Below are 20,222 nucleotides of genomic sequence, written 5' to 3'. Positions count from 1 at the left end.
TTGTTTATTAAAAGCTTTTTATTCCAATTTCTTAACAAAACAAAACAAAACCAAAAAAAAGGAGATTTATATATAAAAGAAGGACCCGTCTCCCTCCCCCCCCGAAAACCAAAGTAAAAATAATAATAATAAAAAAAAACCAAGGGGATCCTTTTAAATGGGATGAAGTCATGACCAAATCCACACCCTTCTATTTTTGTTTTGAAAATTCGGGCTAAACACACACCAAAAAAAAAAAAAAAACCAAAAACCCACACGATCCGTCCCAGGCATCGTCACAGAAGGGGAAGGAAAGGCAGGTGGAAATATTTTTAAATTATTACGGGAAGTTTTCCATTTGGGGGGTTCTGGATATATTCATATTTTGAAACAGGGACCAAGTGGATCTCTAAGACAGACCTAAAGATGGTAGAAACTAGTCTTTAAAAAAATTGGGGGGGGGGGAATCCTGGGATTTTTTGGGAGTCCCTTTGAAGTTCTCATTTTCATGAGGGGCAGTATTTTTGGAACAGCCGCTGTGCTTCCTTAGCTGAAGAATGAAATAATTATTACCTTCTAAATCTGGGCCGAGTGACCTACAACAGCCATCATCCCCCAAAGGGGTCAACTACATAACCCATCATAAGTTGCGGGGTGTACAGGTTTACTCCTAGGGGCCACAACCACCCCACCCACCGGTTTCCCAAACCCGATAAATCAGCTTTGAGGAACCCCATTTTATCTTCAGGCATCTTTTGAGACCATCTGCCCTCCCAAAACCTACATCAAACGGGGAGGGCCCCCAAAACAACACACCGGGTGCTACGCCGCGTGGCCTATAAAGGACCGCCTTTCCTCCCCTTCCTAAAGCCACCCCAAAAACGTGGAGGCACAAAAAGAGGAGTTTCACACAGGTTTGGTGGGAAACATGGCTGCGCGTGGTCAAAGCCAGTGAGACAGCCACAAATCAGTCGATTATCTGCAGCAATTCAAAAGGCAAAACTTTTTTTTAAGAGAACAAAACGACCCAAACAACGGCCATAAATGACAATCGTTCGGCCAGTTGGAAGAAAGAACGGATGCCACACAACGAGCCACCCCGTGGGCTGGAGGTCTACAACTGGGTTGCCACAGAACTGACCACGTTTCCCAGAATCGGTCTTTCCTCCCCCAGATCCCCAAGTGTGGCTCCACAAACCCCAGACTGAGAGGCGCTTTTAAAGGCACCCCCCTTTTCCATGGCCAAGAGTAGCCGGGGGGGGGGGGGAGAGATATTTTTCTTTTTGCCCGAAGAAATAAGACACAGATTTTCCCTTCTCGGGTGGGGGGCAAACCCACCAGAAAAAGAAGTATCAACACCGGAAATGGGGTGGACAGAGAAAAGAGCGAAGCTGACATGCAAGCACATTTTTCTAAAAACCTTTGGTCACCGAATTTAAAAAAAATTGTCCCAAACATTTTTGGGGAGTGGGGGGAAGATGAAACACGTGAGCATTTTGTGGAAAGGGAGAAAAAGGCGGCGAGGGGGGGAGAGAGAAAGAGAAAGCCACACACAAGACAGTATCTCCTGAAACACCTACGGTATTCTACATCTTAAAAAAATATACTGTGGGGGGGAGGTTTAGCATGTGGCGGAAACCGGGGGGGGGGGGAATCATCGGATGGATTTGTTCAGGGCAAGCTGGGGCGGAACAGTCATGGGGATTTCTTTTTTAGAGTCTCACGGGAGGGATCAGGAGGGGGAACCTCGGATGTTAGAGAAATCAGTCCATCAAACGGAGGACAGGCGGGTGGGGGCGGCAAGACCTGTCAATCATCCTCCTCATCCTCTTCTTCGTCGGGGTCATCCTCTCCCTCGTCTTCCAGATCCCGTTTCCTCTTCTCGCCTTGCTGAAGGTCTGGGGTGGAACAGGGCAAATGGAATTGTACTAATCAAATATGCAATAAATACATTGATCATCATAGTAAGTATATACAGCGGTGCCTCGCATTGCAATGTTAATTTATTCCGCAAAAATCACTGCAGAACAAAAACGTCGCTATGCGATATAAAAAAGCCAATAGAAACGCAATGGGCTTAAAACTCACTGTTCAGCGAAGATCCTTCATAGTGCGGCCATTTTCGCTGCCTCTTAAGCGAGGAATCTGTCCCTAAATATAGCGGGAGGCCATTTTGTTTACCTGGCGACCATTTTGAAACCGTCAATCAGCTGTTTTAAAATTGTCACTTTGCGATGCTCGGTTCCCGAAGCAGGGAACCGAGCATCGCAAAGGGAAATTCCCCCATAGGGAACATTGCAAAGTGATCGCTTCTGCGATGAAAAAAAATGTGTCGCAAAGCGATTTCATCGCTAAATGGAGTGATCGCTATGCGAAGCACCACTGTACACCCATACAACGAAAACTGTAATTAAAATAAGCGTCCCAAAAAAGGCTCAGAGAGAGGAAACCCGTCTTGTCTGAACAAACGACCCATCTTGTCTCTCTTTGGGAGAGAGAGAGAGAAAGTGCGGGGTAGTAGTCGCCCTAGGCGACTCAGAAGTGCCTTCCAGGCGAACGTTTTAAGCCATCGCGAAGGTCGCCTGCGCTAGCACTAGAATTCCTGACAGAAATTGTCTGGGGAAATATAGGGACAGGCATTCAACGTCCCGAAAAACTTCCCAAGAGTTGTGTGTTTATACATGCAAAACCCGGAAAATGGCCCTTGCAGGCGGGACAGCACTATCGCCCCCTGCAGGAGCAAAAGGCGCACTGGGAGGATTAGAAAAAAACACAGCACCAGGTGGGCCGTGACATCAGAAACCCTCCGCTAAAAGGATCCACCCTTCTGGGGTAAGCCCCCCACCTTTCAAAAATGTAAACTCAGGAAAAACAGAATTATGAGCACCATCATCACCATCGCTCATGGGAATGCACCCACCTTCCTCGTCGTCTTCATCTTCTCCCTCGTCCTCGTCTTCATCATCCTGAAAAAACAACACCCCGACTTAACATCCAAACAATGGATTCTTTCCTCAACCGCCTTTTGCCTCCCACCTTCAAGGGCTGAGGGTCAGAGTTAAGGTTTTTCCCCCCCTTGTCACAGCTTGGTTTTTAATGTGGATGATTAAACTGGCAAAAAGAATTTCACAAAATTCTGTTGCCATCCATAGATAGATTCCTCCCCCTCGGCCTGGTCTCACCTCATCGTCAACCCCGTCTTCCTCTTCCTCGCCGTCCAGTTCATCTTCATCCTCCTCCTCGTCCAGTTCCTCCTCTTCTTCATCCTCGTCTTCCTCTCCTTCTAAACCGCGAAAGTCAAAAAGGGGATTTGGCATTGGGGAGAGGCAGAGAGAAAAATCCTATCTGTAAACGCATCTCCGTCAGCCCAGAACAGCCAACGGCCTGGGTCCCAGGGCTCCTCTTATGATTCCTTCCCAACCCGCAAGGGGGAAAGGACTTCCTCCATACACGCCAAGGCAGAATGAGGAAATGCTTCTATGGGTTCCTTTTTTTAAAAGTCAAGTTTCCGGTCCTCGTGGGATCTGCACCGCAAAGGGTCTTGCCCTGAGCACTGACCCTTCCCATAGGAATCGAGCAAAACTCGAGCGAGCGCCAGACTTCGTTTCTCAGGTCCAGAGATGCAACGGGAAACCACATGCATCCAATCTGCTTTTGCATGCGGCACGGGGCAGAGATCTGGGGAGAAACCTACGGCGAACCTCACTGCACAGGGATCTTCCATCGACGTAAGGGCAACCACAAACCCTCCAGAACGCCAAGGCACACGGGCCTACCTTCTCCGTTTTCATCATATTCGTCTTCCATCCCGTCCCCTTCGGGATCCGAATCCGGGGCCTCCTTATCATTGGTGTCGAAGCCGTCCAGGTACGTCAGCTGTGGGAGGAGCGCGAAGATGCTCTCGCGGTAGTTAATCAGCGTTGTCACCTCGCAGTTGAACAGATCCAGGCTCCGTAAGTGGGGGAGTTTTTTCTGGGGAGGCACCGCCAGAGAATTAAAACTCGCTTCCCGCCCCATATTAAAAAAAATTAAATACAGTGGTGCCTCGCTAGACGATGATAATCCATTCCACTGAAATCACTGTTTAACAAAATCATTGTCTAGCGAAAAGCATTTCCCCATTGGAATGTATTGAAACCTGTTTAATGCGTTTCAATGGGGAAGAATCGTCGTTGTCTAGCGAAGATCATCCATAGGAAAGCTGCTTTGCGAACTGGCAATCAGCTGTTTAAATCGCTGTCTTGCGAAGCTTAGGTCCGGAAAACACCTGTTTTTCGAGTGCAGAAGGAGCTGTCAAAATCGTCGTCTAGTGAAAATCGGTTTGCAAAGCAGGGACCAAACATTGTCGAGCGAAATTCCCCCATAGGAATCACTGTTTTGCGAATTACTATAGCGATCGCAAAAAGTCAATGTCTAGCGAAAAAACTGTTATGCGGGGTAACTGTCTAGCGAGGCACCACTATAAATCATGAGATTCCGATGCAGTCAATAGGCTGCAACTCAGGTGGATTTAGCTCCAGATTATCACATTTCAGATATCCCTTCTCATACCTATAAAAGCAGCCTAGCTTACAGGAAGGAGATTGGAACAAACTGGTCTTGTCTTTTTCCCTCGTTATCTCTCGTTTAAAATTTAAACCCGCCCCCCAAAAAAGAGAAAGCAGCTGTTTGGATCTGCATGAACAAAAAAAACCCCAAGGGCCAACCCTTTACAACAATGAGCCAGAAGTCCATAAAACACGCACGCTTCTGACCTCCACAGAGCTCTTAATCTGGCAAGATAGCAAAAAGATTCTGGCAGGCCAGGGGCAAAGAACTCTGTGGGATGCGGAAGCTTGCAAGCTTTTAACCCAAAGCCTCTGCTGGAGCAACGATCCTTCCATTTTTACGTCTGTGGGCCAAATCGCGTCACGCCAGCGCTTAGAACACATTAAGGCAGAAAGCCTGAAATATTTTTCGTCATCTGGTTCTCCTTTTTGAGAAATCCAAATCCTGTCCCCTCTCGGCTCTGGACAAAAAAAACCCCACAGCCCCAGCTCCTCACCAGAGGTTCCAGTGTGTTGATATCTTTGATTTTGTTCCCGCTGAGGTTCAAGTGTGTCAGGTTTGAGGTTTTCTCCGCCAGGACCTCCAACCCGCCCGAGATACGATTGTCACTCAGCTCCAGCTGCAGAAGAAGAAGGGGGGGGACAGAAACCCCAGTTTAGATGGTGAGGTTTTCCTCCCTCTCTTCCCCAGCCCGAGACAGGCAGACAAAAGGAGGAAAAGAGAAAATCCAAATCTCGGTGGCGCTTCAGAGGGTTCCAAAACACCGTCATCCACCTCCGAAGAAAATCTTACAACCCCCGGACAAGGTTGGCCTGCAGTCAAAAGCCGCTCACCTTCCGAAGTTTGGTGAGTTTCGGAAGGTTCGAGATGGAGAGGAGGTTGACGTTGATCATGCTGAGGAATTCAAGGTTTTCGAAGTCCGACGAGAGACCCACCACTTTTCCATCGTCCGAGCGGCAATTATCCAGAACCAGCTCCTTAACCTAGAAAAGGGGCAAGAAAGGAGTCAGGTCTGGAAAGCCCTTTCGCCCGGAGGCAAAAGGCACTGAGAAGACATTTCAGGGAGACCAAGTCCAGAAAACCCCCCAAAAAAACCCAGAGGCCGGTCTGTCCCCCAAATGTGGAGCCTGGACATGTCTCCAGGGAGCTCCTGGACTGTAATTTTCCTCTCTCCGCTGGTTCTATCCCCTTTCTTATTTGCAACCAGTTTTTAAAAGATTTTTTTCTTCAAAACGGTGAATCCTATGTCAAACCCACCCACCCAAGGGTTAACACCGATTTTAGATTTCAGATCCCCACATCTCAAGACATCCGATGGCCCAGTTTTGAAACTTATTCGATTTAGCTGTCATTGTTATGTGCTGTCAAGTCACCTCCTACTTATGGCAACTCAATAAAGGAGCAATCTCCAAAATGCCCTTTACCCCTGAGGGTCTCATCTTCCAGCACTATCCCTTGTTTCATGTCTGCACTGCCCCAGCCATCTCGTCGCCTCCAATTCACGGCAACCCTGTGAATGAGCGTTTTTCATAAGGTCCTGTTTTTAAGCTGTCCAACTTGGCTCTTGCAAACTCAACCCTGGGGGCTTTCTTTCCTGTTGGAAAGTGGCTTGGATAATATAGCAAATAATCCAGGGCCATTTTTAAAGATCAGAAAAGGGATGTTTTGGCGGATTTCTGGCCTACAACTCACTGAAACCCCAAACCACCTTATCTTTGCTCCCAAAAAGAGCATCCAACCCTCACAGGGATCAGGTGAGCGCCACAGAGCGTGGCCTAATCCAGCCTCGTGGGGACTAAAAATGTGGCCGAACCAGCTGCGCCACTTGGAGACATCAGGGTGAGCAGGAAGGAGGGTTGAATCCTGACGCAGGCCAGCTGAAACGTCCTACCACAAAGCAAGCCTAAACACTGTAAATAAATGTAGTACTATTTATTCTCCCCAGTTCCATGGTCGAATAAAGCAGGTGTTTCAAATGTAAAAGCCAGCTTAGAATTTGGGTTTCCTGCTTTAGTAACCATTTCAGTATTTTAAACCCGGTTTGGAAACCTGCCCCAAAACGGCTTTTGGAAAGCCAACGTTTGCAAAGTCCAAGTTCTTCCAGGCAAATGTGGCCGTAAAGAAAGAGCAAATAAATTTACATTTGGAATCTGTTTTCCTCTCCGTCCTGATTCGAGCAAGCTGAGAGGGAGAAAACCCATGGAAAAATATTTCCATGCTAGGCGGCCACCACCACGTTGCCTCCACAGGTTTTACGGTCGAGTAAATGTGTTGAGCATTGTAGCATGCATTAAAGGCATCTGCCTGAGTTCTGTCTAGCAGGCCTGTCTTTTTATTTCATTTCATTTCATTTCATTTCATTTCATTTCATTTCATTTATTTATTTATTTATTCATTCATTCATAGGACGTGTAGATTGCGGTGTTTGTGCAACGCAGTATACTATAGACATAAATCAAATAAAACAAGGAAACAGCCCTTTCACACAGGCACAGAGTACTGTACAAGGCTTCTAAGCCACCTAGAGTGGTCATTTGACCAGATAGGCGGGATATAAATAAATAAATAAATAAGTAAATAAATAAATAAATAAGTTCGACCATTCTTGCTTCCCATGAATTTTTTTTAAAAAGTAGAATAAAACTAACAGCCTTTAGAGCAGTCATTTAAAAATAAAAATCTAAAAAGATATCATGACTTTTCTCTTGAAATGTTGTTGCTTCCCCCAGCAAAACACACACACACACACACACACACACACAGACACACACACACACCCTGCTTTCTATAAATCTGGCATTCTGTAAATACATTCTGTATCTATTATGGAAAAGGTTTTGGAGGGTCTGATCGATTTATTTTGGAGGAGGGAAGGCCAACTAAGAAGGAATTAAAAAGAGGAGGCGGCTCTTGGAGTAACTCTTGGGATCACAACTCCCATCATCCTCAAGCAAGCCAGGGCTGATGGGGCTCAGAGTCCAGCCGGAGCCAAAAAGGCCATGAGTTTTACAATTGGGATTTAATACTGTAACAACCCTCCCTCCCACCAAAAAATCTCACTTTCTCAGCAGCGCATATGCGCTAGATTTTTGGGGAGTGGGAGGGTTACACTGTGTGTGTGTGTGTGTGTGTGTGTGTGTGTGTGTGTGTGTGTGTGTGTGTGTGTGTGTGTGTGTGTGTGTGTGTGTGTGTGTGTGTGTGTGTGTGTGTGTGTGTGTGTGTGTGTGTGTGTGTGTGTGTGTTCCCCAACGAGCTGGCCCCAGCCCACAAACTTGCCGCCCACCCCTGCGGTGCGGTACCCCCACCTCGGCTTCCAGAAAACATTCCTTCAAATCCCCCATTTTCGCAGGTCGAATTTAGCTTCCAGAGCCTCCCTTTTTAATTTTGACTTGGTCTCTCCCCCCCCCCCCCATTCCCCATGCGTCAGGCATCCTTCCTAGGTCAGATGGGCAAGGGTGGAAGAGAGAAAAGTTCAAGATCCACACAACAAGACAGAGATGTATTTTTTTCTACTGTAAATGCAAAAGCCTTTCTCCGGGGACTACACGTCCCAGAATCCTTTGCCAGCCAGGAGACGCCATGATGGCTTCCCAAAGTGGCCGGAGGCGGTGGTGTTGGTGGTGACGCTTGGCGGGTGAGACTCTTTCAGGGGTCACACCAGACTCCTGTTTGGAGTCGGGGCCTCCTCCCGCCACCCCTCCAGTCTCCTGGCCCCCCACATCCCCATCTGCTCGGATAGCTCGGGATTCTGCGCCCGTCTTGTCCAGGCTCCCCCATGCACCAAAACATGGCAGCAGAGAACCAGAGAGAGAGAGAGAGAGAACACAGCCGTCTCCACCAAGGAACACGTGGACAGCAGCAAACTTGGGGGTTTCGCTGGAGAGCAGTCACACACACACAAACACAAGCACATGCCCAAAAAAGGGGGGGCAAAACATTAATCAGAAAGGCTCCCCTCTCCAATTAAAACAAACAACCCCTGTACATAAACATGGCTGACCGGATCCCTGCCTCTCTCCCACATGGCTCTTCCAAAGAGATAAAACCAGGAGATCGCTCCCTCCCCAAAGCACCAACCTCTCCACTTTATCAAACAGCACTATTAGAGGGAAGATTTTTGGGGGGGAGGGGGGTTTAAAAGGGGGGAAATGCAAGGCCCCGGGATGGGCTTCAGGCACCCTGAGATGTGTCCCCCATTTCCGAGGCACCCACCCAAGCGGGCGACCCACCATAAATTAAAAATCACAACCTTCTCCTGGGCTGTTTAATTTTTATTTTTGGAGTGGGGAAATTTGTTTGCGGCTCGGCGGAATCATTTCCCCACCTTTGGACATTTTGAAACGGGGGGGGGGGTGTTCACATTTCTAAGGGCAAAGTTTGGATCTCCAAGCACACACACTCCCAGGGAAAAATCGGGGGGGGGGCGTCTTTGCCACATGGCCCTGCCAAGTGGTGGTGGGTCCCCCTCCCTCTTCCCCCCAAAAACTTCTGTTCTACCCAAGCCACGCTGCCCCCCTGGTGTTCAGACCAGCTTGGAAATGAACCCTTTAAAATAATCATAATCAGAGTGAATCCTAAAGGAAGAGTGGAAGGCCCCCCCCAGGACTATCCTGATTTGGGGAAAAGAAGACTGGGCCAGCCCAAAGGAGCCCAGCCTCGTTTTTTAAAATCTCCTACAAAACCTTAAAACCTCAACACGTGGGTTTAGATCTTCAGGCAGTTTTACACACCCACACACATAGAAGCGCCCCCCCCCGTTGGCTCTTTCTCACCCCCCCATTAAGGGAACAACAGCTCCACATTTCTGTTCTTGCAAAGTTTATCACGGGGGGGGGGAGGGGTGCCTGGCCCGCGTGAAAAGCATGAAAGGTCAATTTCTTTACGTTTTTTAAAAATATTTCACACACACCCACGATCCTGGAGTAATGGGGGGAGGAATCAGGAAGGGGGGGGGAAGAGGCGCTTTCCTGCCGGACTCGCTCTCCTCTTTCAGGCGCAAAATGGCCAGAGAGGCCTTTTACATCTTTCTTCCCCCCCTCCCCTCCATAACTCTTTCCTTGCCTTTCCACGTGCGTTGGTTGGGGGGGGGGGGTGGGAACAGGGGCGGGGGAATGAGTTTGGGGGCTTAAAGCAGAAAGAGAAACACCTCGGGGGGATTTTTTTTTTAATCAAGGGGGGGAATTTCCCCGCCATTCTCCTCGTTCAAAAAAGAGAGGAAAAAAGCCAGAAGCGCACCATGTGCGCCTTAGTTACGCGTGGTCTCAAGGCGCGGAGAGAGCGCTCCCGCAGAGCCCCCCCCCCTTCCGCCCCACTTTCTTTGTTGGGGGGCAGGGGAAGAGGGAGGGAGAAGCCTGACCTACATAGGCCATATTGTCCTCCTTGGAAAGAGGGAGTGGAGAGGAAACCCGTCCCCCCCTCCTCGCCGGGTTTGTGGGCAGACGCCGCGGGCCTTCAACTTGGGGGGGCAGCCTGAAAAGACACCCCACCTCTTTTGAATCACCTGGCTTTCCCCCCCTCGTAGAAAATAAAGCCAGCTCTCCCCCAAAGCGCCCCCGGGGGGAAATCTAGGGCGTGGAGAGGCCTCCATGAGGTCCCCAAACAGGGGAGGGGAGGATGCGCGGGAGGCGAAGGCGAAGTCCTGCGCCTTTTCTCCAGACCCCCATCTGGGGGTGGGGGGGTCGAGGGGCCCCCAAAGAGGCAGGGGAGGGGAAAACCCCTCCCCAGAGGCCCCCCTCCCGAGGCGGGATCTGGGGAGGGCGAAAGCCCCCCCCCCCTCCAGGCCACCACGCCGCCGAGAACTCGCCTCGCCAAGCTGGTGCGTAAAAACGCACGGGGGGCGGAAAGGGCGAAAAAGGGGAGCCCCGGGGAAGAAAGGGGGCTCTTGGGGGGGACGAAGCGGGGTGGGGGGGAAGTCGAAGGTCGTCTCCCCCCCAAGAAGGGGGGAAGGAAGGCAGGCAGGCAGCTCGGTGCGCCTTGGAGCGCCAGGGCGGGCAGGGAGCTTCGCCAACGCGCGGACCCGGGCGCACGTGGGGAAGGACGCCGGGCCGGGGAAAGGCGGCCCTCCTGCCCGCCGCCGGCTTACCTCGCCGGGTTTCTTGTTCCGCAGTTCCAGCGTCAGCCGCTTCTTCATCTCCATGGCGCCGCCAACAGTGCTGCTGCCGCTGCTGCTCCTCGTTCGCTAAGGCGCGCCGCCGCCGCCGGAGCCTCGCCTGCCCGGTGCGCCTCGCCTCCAAAGGAACCCCGCGAGCGCAGCTCCGGATGATCAGGGCCTTCCTCCTCCTCCTCCTCCTCTTCCTCCGCACCCGAGGCAACACAAAAGGGGCGAGGCGGCGGCGGCGACGGGAGGCCGGCGGGGCGCGCTGGGGCGGCGGTTATACAACGCGGCCGGGCGCGGCGCCCCCTGCCGGACGCGGCCCGCCCCGCCGCCGCGCCCGCCTCGCCGCCCCACGCCCGGCAGCGACCCCTGGCGAGCGAGGAGGGCGCCGCCACGTGGGAACCGCCTTCGGAGGGAGGCGAGCCAGAGAGATGGGACCCCAGGGATCATCCAGTCCAGCCCTTCCCAGAGAGGCTGGGGGGAGGGATTCGAACTCCCAACCTCGGGCTCCGCAGCCAGATGCTTTAAAAACCACTGAGCGAGATAGAAAGAAAGAAAGAAAGAAAGAAAGAAAGAAAGAAAGAAAGAAAGAAAATAGGTAGGTAGGTAGGTAGGTAGGTAGGTAGGTAGGTAGGTAGGTAGGTAGGTAGGTAGGTAGGTAGGTAGATAGATAGATAGATAGATAGATAGATAGATAGATAGATAGATAGATAGATAGAATGGACGAGCAGATAGAATGATGGTGGGTGGAGAGATAGAAAAGATGATGGACAGACAGATGGATGGACGGACGGACAGATAGACAGACAGATAATTTATTCATTTACTGATGTAAGCCCCTATGGTTCTTTTTAAGGAGAAAGGCGGAGTAAAAAATATTTTAAATTGATTTGTCTGTTTGCTTATTCATTCACACCCTGTCTTTGTTAATATGCCGAGGTACAGCTAACACGGCCCCCTCAAAATACGTAACTGACTCTGGTATCTGATTAACACCCTCCTCCGCTGCCCAAATTCTTCAGATATCCCCCCCCCATTTATTTCTGTTTTATTGAATCCCTGCTTAGGTGTTCTGATGGGCGGTCAACCCACATCCAAGTTCTGCAGGCTCTGAATATGTAAACCGATTAAAGCGGTTTGCAGAGAAGGCTTGACATGGCGACGCTGTTGGTAAACGCTGGGCTTTTCTTTTTATTACTCCAGATTACAACTCCCATCATCCCCTCCAGGCCTTTTAGCTCTCCTGGCTGGGGATAATGGGATCGGGAGTTGTGGCCTTACAGCTGTGTGGATGCCTCTCGTCGCTCCTTTTTGGCTTTCTTTCTCTCCTCCTGCCGGCTCTTGCACCCAGGGCTGCCTGGTCTTTTTCTGCCCATATGAAGAGTGATATTCATTCCACTCAGGAGAAATTTTTTTTAAAAAAACACAGTTCAGTAATCCTTTTTTGCCCCCGATTCTGTCTGGAATGATCAGTAGAGGGAGCTCCCAACCAAAGGATGATTTCGGAAGCTGAAGGAAGGAGATGGTTTTTTTTCTTTTTCCTTTCGTAATTCCTGTCTGGGCTCAAAAAGTCTCTGGCTCGATCGCTCAGCCCCAGATCAACCCTGAGCCAGTCCCCTAAACCCACACCCGAGGAAAAGGAAATAAAACCAGTTTCCATGATTTCTAAATCATTTTCGACTCTGGGCCTTATTGCGGTGAGAAGTTCATTCCGATGTTTACATATATTTCTCAAAAAGAAGAAGTCATCAAAAGGCTCACGATTCTTGATTTTTTTAAAAAAAAATGTTATTATTATTACCAGTTGATAGGCGCTGTGCCTCAGATGACAGCAAAGGGACTCTCAACCCTGCCACCCTTTTCCACAGGGAGAAGCAATGGGAAAAGTAGAAGACAGTAGGAAAAGAGGAAGTCTGAGTGTGAGATGACTCGACCCTGTCAAAGAAGCCACAACCTTGAGTTTGCAAGACCCACAAGCAGGGCTGTTGAAGACAGGGCATTTCGGAGGCCTCTCATCCACAGGGCCGGCATGCGTCGAAAAGGGCCGATGGACCCCTTTCACCCGCTGAAACAGCCGGATGTTTGAGTTTCATGGGACAAGACCCATTGTCGAGAGAGCTGAGTGGGGACAGCTGCTTTTGAACTGTGAGCCAAGCCTTCTGACCTAGAGAAGGCACTCTTACCTATATGCCGGGGGATTGTTTTAAGTGGCTTTCTAAAAAGTCTGGATGGTTTTTAAAAGAAAAAGTTTCAGTGTCGGCTGATGGGCCACGTAGTCCACAGGGTCTGGAGGACCGACACATTTCCCTAGGCCTGCTTCTGAGGCTACACGAAAACCAACTCTTTAACTGAAGACATGCCCTAAGCGGGAACAGGTGGGTCCCGAGAATAAAGCCCTTTCATCCGGGTTTCCCCCACCTTGGTTCCACTTACGAGATGATGGGAACCTTCTGGTTTTCTTAATCCCACATCTCTAGGCTGCCCGGTGGCTAGCAAGTCTGCCCATCATCCTTCTGCATCTCCTCCAAAATCTTATCACAGCCCCCCCCCCCGGATGAGCCAAATTTCGCTTTGATAACCTACTGGGAATTTTCTCCTGCAACTGGTTGGTTCCAGCCGGAGGTATTCCCGGAGATTCACTTCCATGTGAAGAGGAGACTTGTGTCACCCACGCGGTGGGCCGGCATGCCGATTTCCACACACATCTTTGGGGAGCTGAGACGCCCGGTTTCCCAACGCCGGGAGAGACAGGCAGTGGTTCGGCGAGATTTAAAAGCTGTGCCCGGTCACCTCGCCTGTGGTGTGCGATTCCAGCGCCCCGCCAAGGAACAATAATGAAAATACACAGATACACAATAGCAGGAGAAGGAACATAAAGCCATAGAGTCAAAGTACAACGCTCACACCCTTTGGGCAACTTCAGAACGAAATATTCGGGCGGGATGGCATGATGAAACCACCACTCCGGAGACGGGGAAGGTGCAAACCACTTCGAGGAGGAGTCCCGAGCAAACCCTGATGAATAAAAAAAGGTAACTGGTTTCTTGTATGTTAAGGCGTGTTTCTCGACGCACGGGCTGGGGTGGGGCCGGGCATCTTGAGTGCGAGCATCGAGTCAAAACAGTGGCAACCCATGCTCTCCCTTTGGTGTTGGCCTTTTCACGTGGATGCCATTAAACGTTCTGGTTGGGCACTTTGCACCGGCGAAGATAGCCAGTGGATTGCATTTAATTTCTGAGAAAGCCAAGGATCTTCCCACAATCTCCCCTTTGACCTACCCTGGGAGAAGGCTGTTCTCTGGAAGGTTTTCTTCCCTCCCCATCGGAGGCGGCCAGAAGGCAGAGAAGCGGCGCCCAGGGGGGACCGGTTTACGGCCACATTTTTCCTGCTCCTGTCAGGCTTCTGCAGAGGACCATCAAACGTGGAACAGGTAAGGAGAGACATCTATATACAGAAATATATGTATACGGGAGGTGCACAGAACCCAGGAAAAAAAGATGGCTCACCCACAGCTTCGGAAAGGGACTTTTCCCCAAAATCGGACTGGCTGATTTCAACGCGGGGGCCCAAACACAAACCGATCTACGCTCTGCCTTCCTGTCAGGGGCAAAGTTGATCGCAACCAGCAAAGAGACTTGTGCTGTCCTGAAGGCGAATGAACGGACACAGCTCCATCGCTGTAGTTCTCAAAGGCCGACAACCATCATAAAAATGTGGGGTTTTATGGGGGTGTGTGCCATGGACGTCCTTTGGAAAGGGCTAGCCAGGTGAAGCTGTGGTGGTAACGGCAAACCGAGTGACCAGTGATACCCAGAAGTGGTTTGAGTTGGTCTACGCCTTTGTGGGCTGCACCTGGAGAAGCCGTTGGGAGTCCAGCTTTTTGGGGAACCCACGTTTCCGGGGTCTTTTCAAGGCCCCCCCTCGAAACGCTTGGTTATTTTCTTAGGGTTCTTCGCCAGCTCAGTGGCTTTCTTCTGTGGCACTCCGCACATGCCCCGCTACATGCTTTTTTTGCAGCTGAGATGGAAAACAGAGCCCGCAGATCAGAGGCCCTGAGAGCTTTTTGGGTGACTCCGGAGTGCCTGAAGAACAGAAAGCAACTCAATCTCACATCGCTTATATAAATAACAAATGATACATATCTTTATTTATGTATGCAAAGCCAGTTTTAATATCTTCCTGTTTTACATTTTACAAGGTATTCTGGACTGCGGTTGCCACTCCCCTCAATATTTCAATTGTTAAGATCCTGACCATACCAGCAGATCTCCAGCTGATTGCTGCCCCAAGGCGCTTCCAATTTTGGGGGGGGGGGAGGCTGGAAGAAAGAGCAGAGTGGCTGAGCAGAGTTATTTCTGTCAGAATCTCTCTTTTTTTGAAGAGATCTGGAGCCAAGGGCAATGATGTATAATATTTAAAGAAATGGTAAATAGACATTTAAAAACGAGAGAAAAACTCTTTGACTCTCTGTGAATGCAAGAGGGTATAAGGGGGACTGGAATTGCATGCATTTACGCAGGAGTACACTCCCATGAACCTAGAGGGACTTTCTCCAGTGTCAAAGGTGCCCATTCTTAGCCACCCGAGTGCATAAAATCAAGCGATGGGGTGGAATCACCCACAATCACACTGTTCCCAAAACAGGTAAGGTCTTCCGGCAGATGCCGGACCCACAGTCGGTGGGGGGGGCAGTGACCTGAGATCCTCCCCAGACCCACAAGGAGTTCCCTGTTTGGATTATCTCTCTCCCAGGAGTATAACAAATAAGCAAGCAACCACATTTCCCTACCACGATGCGCTTTGCGGGAGCAATTCCACGCCTAAGAGCCTGGTGTGGGCCGTTCTCTGCCTGGAATTTGGCAAACTTGGGAGTCCACACCAATCTCTTTGTCAGTCATATTCATTCTCAGTAGGATTTGATGAAGCCGTAGAGGCTGGCCGGCTGACTCCCCCCCCTCTCCAAATTCTCTCTTCCAGAAGGCCCTGCCCCCAGCATGCCGAGCATCTTTTCCTACCAGAGCGCCGCAGTGGACTGGTGCGAAGGCAACTTCGAGCACTCGGAGTACATCGCCGAATACTACAACACGGTAAACCTTCGTGCAGCGCTGTAGCTGCACAGCGTGGAGAACCCAGCCAACGGGGCTCCGGCAGCCCAGCACTCTACCACCCTCGTGTGCCAATGCCAACGAAAGGGCTCAAGCGGGCGAACAGGACCACTCCTTTTGAAACAGCGGGCAGCAAACATGATCAGCACCCACCACCACCTCCAAGTTGGGGGGAATAATTTTGTTTTAAAGCAAATACTCCCCCAGACTCTGTTGTGGGTGGCTCGGATTTATCCACGTTGTGCAGCCGGTGGGATTCGGTTTGCCCTCTCAGCGTGGGGATTTGGGGGTGGGTCTAGGGGGGAACAGAATGCAAAAACTTGTGGGGACCCCACACACACACACACACACCGAGGATTTGCCAGTGATCTGCCTGCTTCTCGGTAGGATTCCCACAGGCTCTGCTTCCCATGGAGAAAACATGGTGAAACCGGTTTTACCAGCCTGCTTCGGCTGTTCCAAATTGCATCTGCCTCCTGGGGGTTCTGAGTAGGTGGGGAAAAGTCACAGGAGCACACCTTTCTGGAGCCAGAGTTCTCCCCCCCCCCCGAGCAGGGGATCTGGACTACAGATCCCATCTGCAGCAGGTGTTCTCTGGAGCTCTGCAGGATGGGGCCCGCATTAGACCTCCCAGTCTGTTTCCCCAGCTATCATGGGCAGAGCCGGTCCTCTTGTGAGGCGTTTGGGGCCCCAGATACTGGAAGGCAGGGGAGGTGAACCATATCAGCAGGGGGATGATGGGAGTTGTTTTCCAGTCCTGCTGCAGGCTGGCTAGAAGCACCTTCCTTTGGAAGGGAGCGCGGCTGCCTTTCCACACAGCGGGCTCCTTGAGTAAGCGCTGCAGGGTGACCTCTCGGTCCAACAATGAGAAGCACATTCTGAAAATACTATTAATAATATCCACAACACCCATCAGTCGCGATTTAAAGCCAGGTTTTCAGCTCACCCCCTTTTCTCGCCTTATCCTTTAGATCAGCAATATCAGTTTTTTCATCTTGGCACCCTTAATACTGTGGCTCAATTCCCCGTACATGGATTTCCGTCCCCTTCCAGTCCGAGGCCTCGCCATCATGGAGATTTGCATCGGTGAGGAACGACGGAGGGTTGGGTGGAGTGGGGGGGAAATCTGAATTATATCATCTTTTCCAACCCTGCCAGAGTTTTGGGCTTTGTCCTCAAAGCCCGGCTTCTCAGCTTGCATTCCTCGGAGGCTACTTTTTGATGTGGAAAGGGCAGGACCCCCATATTCCACAAAGACTGGTTCCAAGCCCTCTTGTGAATACTGAATACTGCGGATAGTAGCAAACACAATACATAGCATGGTAAAAGGGGGGGCAGAAAAAAGTATTTCTAGTTTTCTTCTTCTTCTAATATTTTTAATATTTTTCAGACTGCGGAAAAGTGAAACTGCGGATCCTGATCCCGCGGATACGAGGGTAGATCTGCGGGATCTCCTGCGGTCTGAGAATACTTGGCTGAAGGTTGTGGGGCTTTTAAGATAGGCAGGAAAGGGAGTGAATGAGGTGCAATTGGGTCTCTTGGAAATGGTTCTGCAGAAATGCTTCGGCGATGGCTCCCCTCCGTCAAAAACGGGGGGTGAGGCTAGATGACCCCTGGGTTGCCCATTCTGTTCGACCACCCTGTTCTCTTGCAGGCATCTTCTCGGCCTATTTCCACATGACCCTGAGCTACGCCGGCCAGCTGCTGGACGAACTCTCCATCCTATGGGGCATGGCGATGTGTTACGCTTTCTGGTTCCCCACCCGATATTTCCCGGGGTTCATCAAAAACAGGTAGGGGGACTGGGGAAACCCACGGCCTGGGCAGCATGCAACCGAGGAGGAGATCTCTGGAGAACAGTAATGGGTGGAAATGATTTCCCTGGAAGTGAAATGTCAATTTGGCGGCCAAGGATCGGATCTAGCTAAACAGGTCAGACAGGTTTTTGGAGGCTTTATGGATAACCTCCGGCACCCGTTTAACCGGGAAATGGGAGCCGTAGAGCGATCCAGGCAGAACGTTTTCTTTTGTTCCCCACTCCTTTCATGCACAAATATCTGTCTTTTCTTCATGTATCTTGTTATCCAACCCTTTTTCCTCCTCCTTCGACAGGGACCAGTTTGTGCGGATCGTCCTTCTCGTGACTCTCCTCAGCACCTTGATGTCCTTCGTGAAACCAGCCCTGAACGCCTACGCGCTCAACTGTGTCGCCTTCCACCTCCTCTACCTGACAACGCAGGAACTGAAACAGTACGGGGCTCTGTAAAATAACACCCTCACCTCTCTGAGAGACCCTGGCCAAGCGCTCCCCGCCTTTCCCTCTTTATTTTATTTCTATTCTCTTGACTTTGCCCTTTGTAAAAAAAAAAAAATCACCTAAGGATTAGCCCCATGCCGGCTCGCCTACGGCGACTCGGGCGCTCTATGCAGGTGAGCAAAGGGCCTGGAAATTTCTGGGCCAAGGCTGGATCGCCGGTGCAAAAGCAAAAAGCCCTCATCGTCCCAAACCTTGGCCTTTTCCTCAGGTGTAAAAACCCTCGGGTTCACCATCTGGCTGCCGTGATGGTGATTTGGTGGGTCATCTCCATCGGCTGTTGGCTGGCGGACAAGTTTTTGTGCAGTTGGTGCCAGCAACTCAACTTCTGCTACCTTCACAGCCTCTGGTAAGCGCGGAAATCGGGGTGTGGATGGGGAACGCCCCCAGATATGGGAGCGGACCCCAGTTTTTAGGAACCCGTGTCCCTCAATGCATCGGGTCACACGTTGCTTTTGAACCCGTGGCCTCTAAAACCAGCTCCCCGGAGGGAAGAAACTCCTGGAAATAGTAAGCCACTGGTGGCCCAAGCGTCGAAAGAGATGGGAGGAAGGAATCCTTCTTCTCCCGCAGAGCTTGGAAACCCGAGTTTGCTTATTGATCAGAATCAACACAGGTATTAAGGAAAAAAACAACAACAACCCTCCTATAGTGACAAATATTGCCATTTAAAAATGGAAAAGGGTGTGTAGATGAGAGAATTTAGATTTAGGTTCGAAGGATCAGGTTTGTCAAACGTCTCACAGCCACAAAGTACTGTGTCTCTAAGGCGGGGCGACGGGGACTTTGTTCCAGGGCGGTGGCGCTCCGGGTGAATAAAATAAACGGAAACCTCTCTCTCTGACTTATATAAGGTCTCTCCCCACCACCACCCTTGAAACGGTCAATATTATTTTTCCCAATGGTCAGGGTGGAAAAGTGCTTTCGCATTGGAGATCCACACCCAAGATTGCCGAATGTTTGGGGGAAGTCGCGGTCCTAAAACTGATCTCGTTTTTTTTGGGGGGGGGGAAGAGAGCTGGTCCCATGGGCACCTCTCTGGAGACCCTCGTGACCTTGTCGGTTTTCCCTCCCAGGCACGTTTTCATCAACGTCACCCTCCTCTACTGCGCCACCCTGATCATCTACTTCGACATCCTCTACGAATCGCCCGCCTCCGAGCCTCGGTTGATGTACTGGCCCAGCGAAACGAGCCTTCTGGCCCTGCCGTACGTCGCCGTCCTGAAGCCCCAGAAATGGTGCTAGGCGCCAACTCCTCAGATGCCTGGTTCTCCTGGCATCGCGCCCTGCCCGCCTTCCATTTGAACCATCTGTTTCCTATTTATGGAGGCCACGGTGGTGACGTTTGGCACGGGATGTGCCATGCCAACGATGGACATTCCTAGCTCTCGAACGCTGGGGGGGGGGATTCTCTCCCCCATTTGTGGCCTTTTCCTGTGCTATCCTGCAAATTTATTTATTTGTTACGGTGTTGGCACAAACACAAAAAATCCCAAATCCCATCAGAAACCCGACTCCTGCTTTCCAGACTTCTTATTTCACTCCCGTTATAAGCCTCTGAATGTCGCTTCTCTTCCCACAGTGAGTTTGTCAATGGAAACCAAGATCAGGGCGCCCCTGCCTTCCGCCGGGGTCGCCCGTGAGTTTTGGAGGTACCAATGAGGCCGGACGGCTTCAAGAAACGGGCAAAAGGTTAGATTGCTTTTTTTGCAAACGCTCCTGACTCGTCCTGGCAGTGTGGCAGGATGGATCCCGGTGGGAATTCAACTGGAGAGGTTAAGATGATTTCTGTGCAGCCAGAATTCTGGGTTGGAGGCGTCCTTAATGGGACAGCTTAAAACCTACAAGTGAGGCCAGCTTTTGAGGCCCCACAGATCACTTCTTCAGGCTGGGGGGATGCCAAAAAGAAAAAGAGAGGATATTCTACTACCTAACTGGAACAGGATTAACTGTCCATGTTCCTTCCACATGAGATTAACAAAAATAATAACATTGATGGGTTTGGTTTGCTTGCTTTGGGTCCCATTCGTTGTCTAGAGCAATTTTGGATTTTTGTTTTTATTTGCGACCAAGTCAATTACAGAATATATTCAGAAGTGGTTTCCCCTTCTCTTCTTTTTTTTTGGGGGGGGGTCATCTCTGGGACGATGCAGCTTACCCATGGCCACCCAGGCTAGCTCTA

At 50.6% G+C, this 20,222-nt stretch overlaps 2 protein-coding genes across 5 annotated transcripts; one reads left to right on the top strand and one right to left on the bottom strand.

Annotated features, from left to right (window-relative positions):
* On the bottom strand, nt 1–10,809 carry LOC110072475 (acidic leucine-rich nuclear phosphoprotein 32 family member D). The gene is made up of 7 exons (XM_020780880.3): nt 10,610–10,809; nt 5,361–5,510; nt 5,024–5,146; nt 3,756–3,951; nt 3,162–3,262; nt 2,900–2,945; nt 1–1,877 (listed from the first exon to the last, which is right to left on the bottom strand). The coding sequence occupies exons 1-7, from the start codon at nt 10,661–10,663 to the stop codon at nt 1,789–1,791; spliced, it is 759 nt and encodes a 252-aa protein (XP_020636539.3). The 5' UTR covers nt 10,664–10,809; the 3' UTR covers nt 1–1,788.
* Nucleotides 10,810–10,984: 175 nt separating this feature from the next.
* Nucleotides 10,985–20,142, top strand: ACER1 (alkaline ceramidase 1). Of its 4 annotated transcripts, none has more exons than XM_078379521.1 (7): nt 10,985–13,653; nt 15,599–15,708; nt 16,698–16,812; nt 17,381–17,519; nt 17,839–17,976; nt 18,252–18,389; nt 19,117–20,142. In XM_078379521.1, the coding sequence occupies exons 2-7, from the start codon at nt 15,616–15,618 to the stop codon at nt 19,283–19,285; spliced, it is 792 nt and encodes a 263-aa protein (XP_078235647.1). In that variant the 5' UTR covers nt 10,985–13,653; nt 15,599–15,615; the 3' UTR covers nt 19,286–20,142. The 4 variants fall into 4 exon arrangements, with proteins under 4 accessions (XP_078235647.1, XP_078235649.1, XP_078235646.1 ...); XM_078379522.1 differs by lacking the exon at nt 10,985–13,653 and adding an exon at nt 13,917–14,051; XM_078379523.1 differs by lacking the exon at nt 16,698–16,812.
* The last annotated feature ends 80 nt before the right edge of the window (nt 20,143–20,222 follow it).

Source organism: Pogona vitticeps, chromosome 7, assembly GCF_051106095.1.
Source record: "Pogona vitticeps strain Pit_001003342236 chromosome 7, PviZW2.1, whole genome shotgun sequence".
Lineage (NCBI taxonomy): Eukaryota > Metazoa > Chordata > Lepidosauria > Squamata > Agamidae > Pogona > Pogona vitticeps.
The sequence above is the reverse complement of the archived record's forward strand: the minus strand, read 5'-3'. Positions and strand labels throughout refer to the sequence as shown.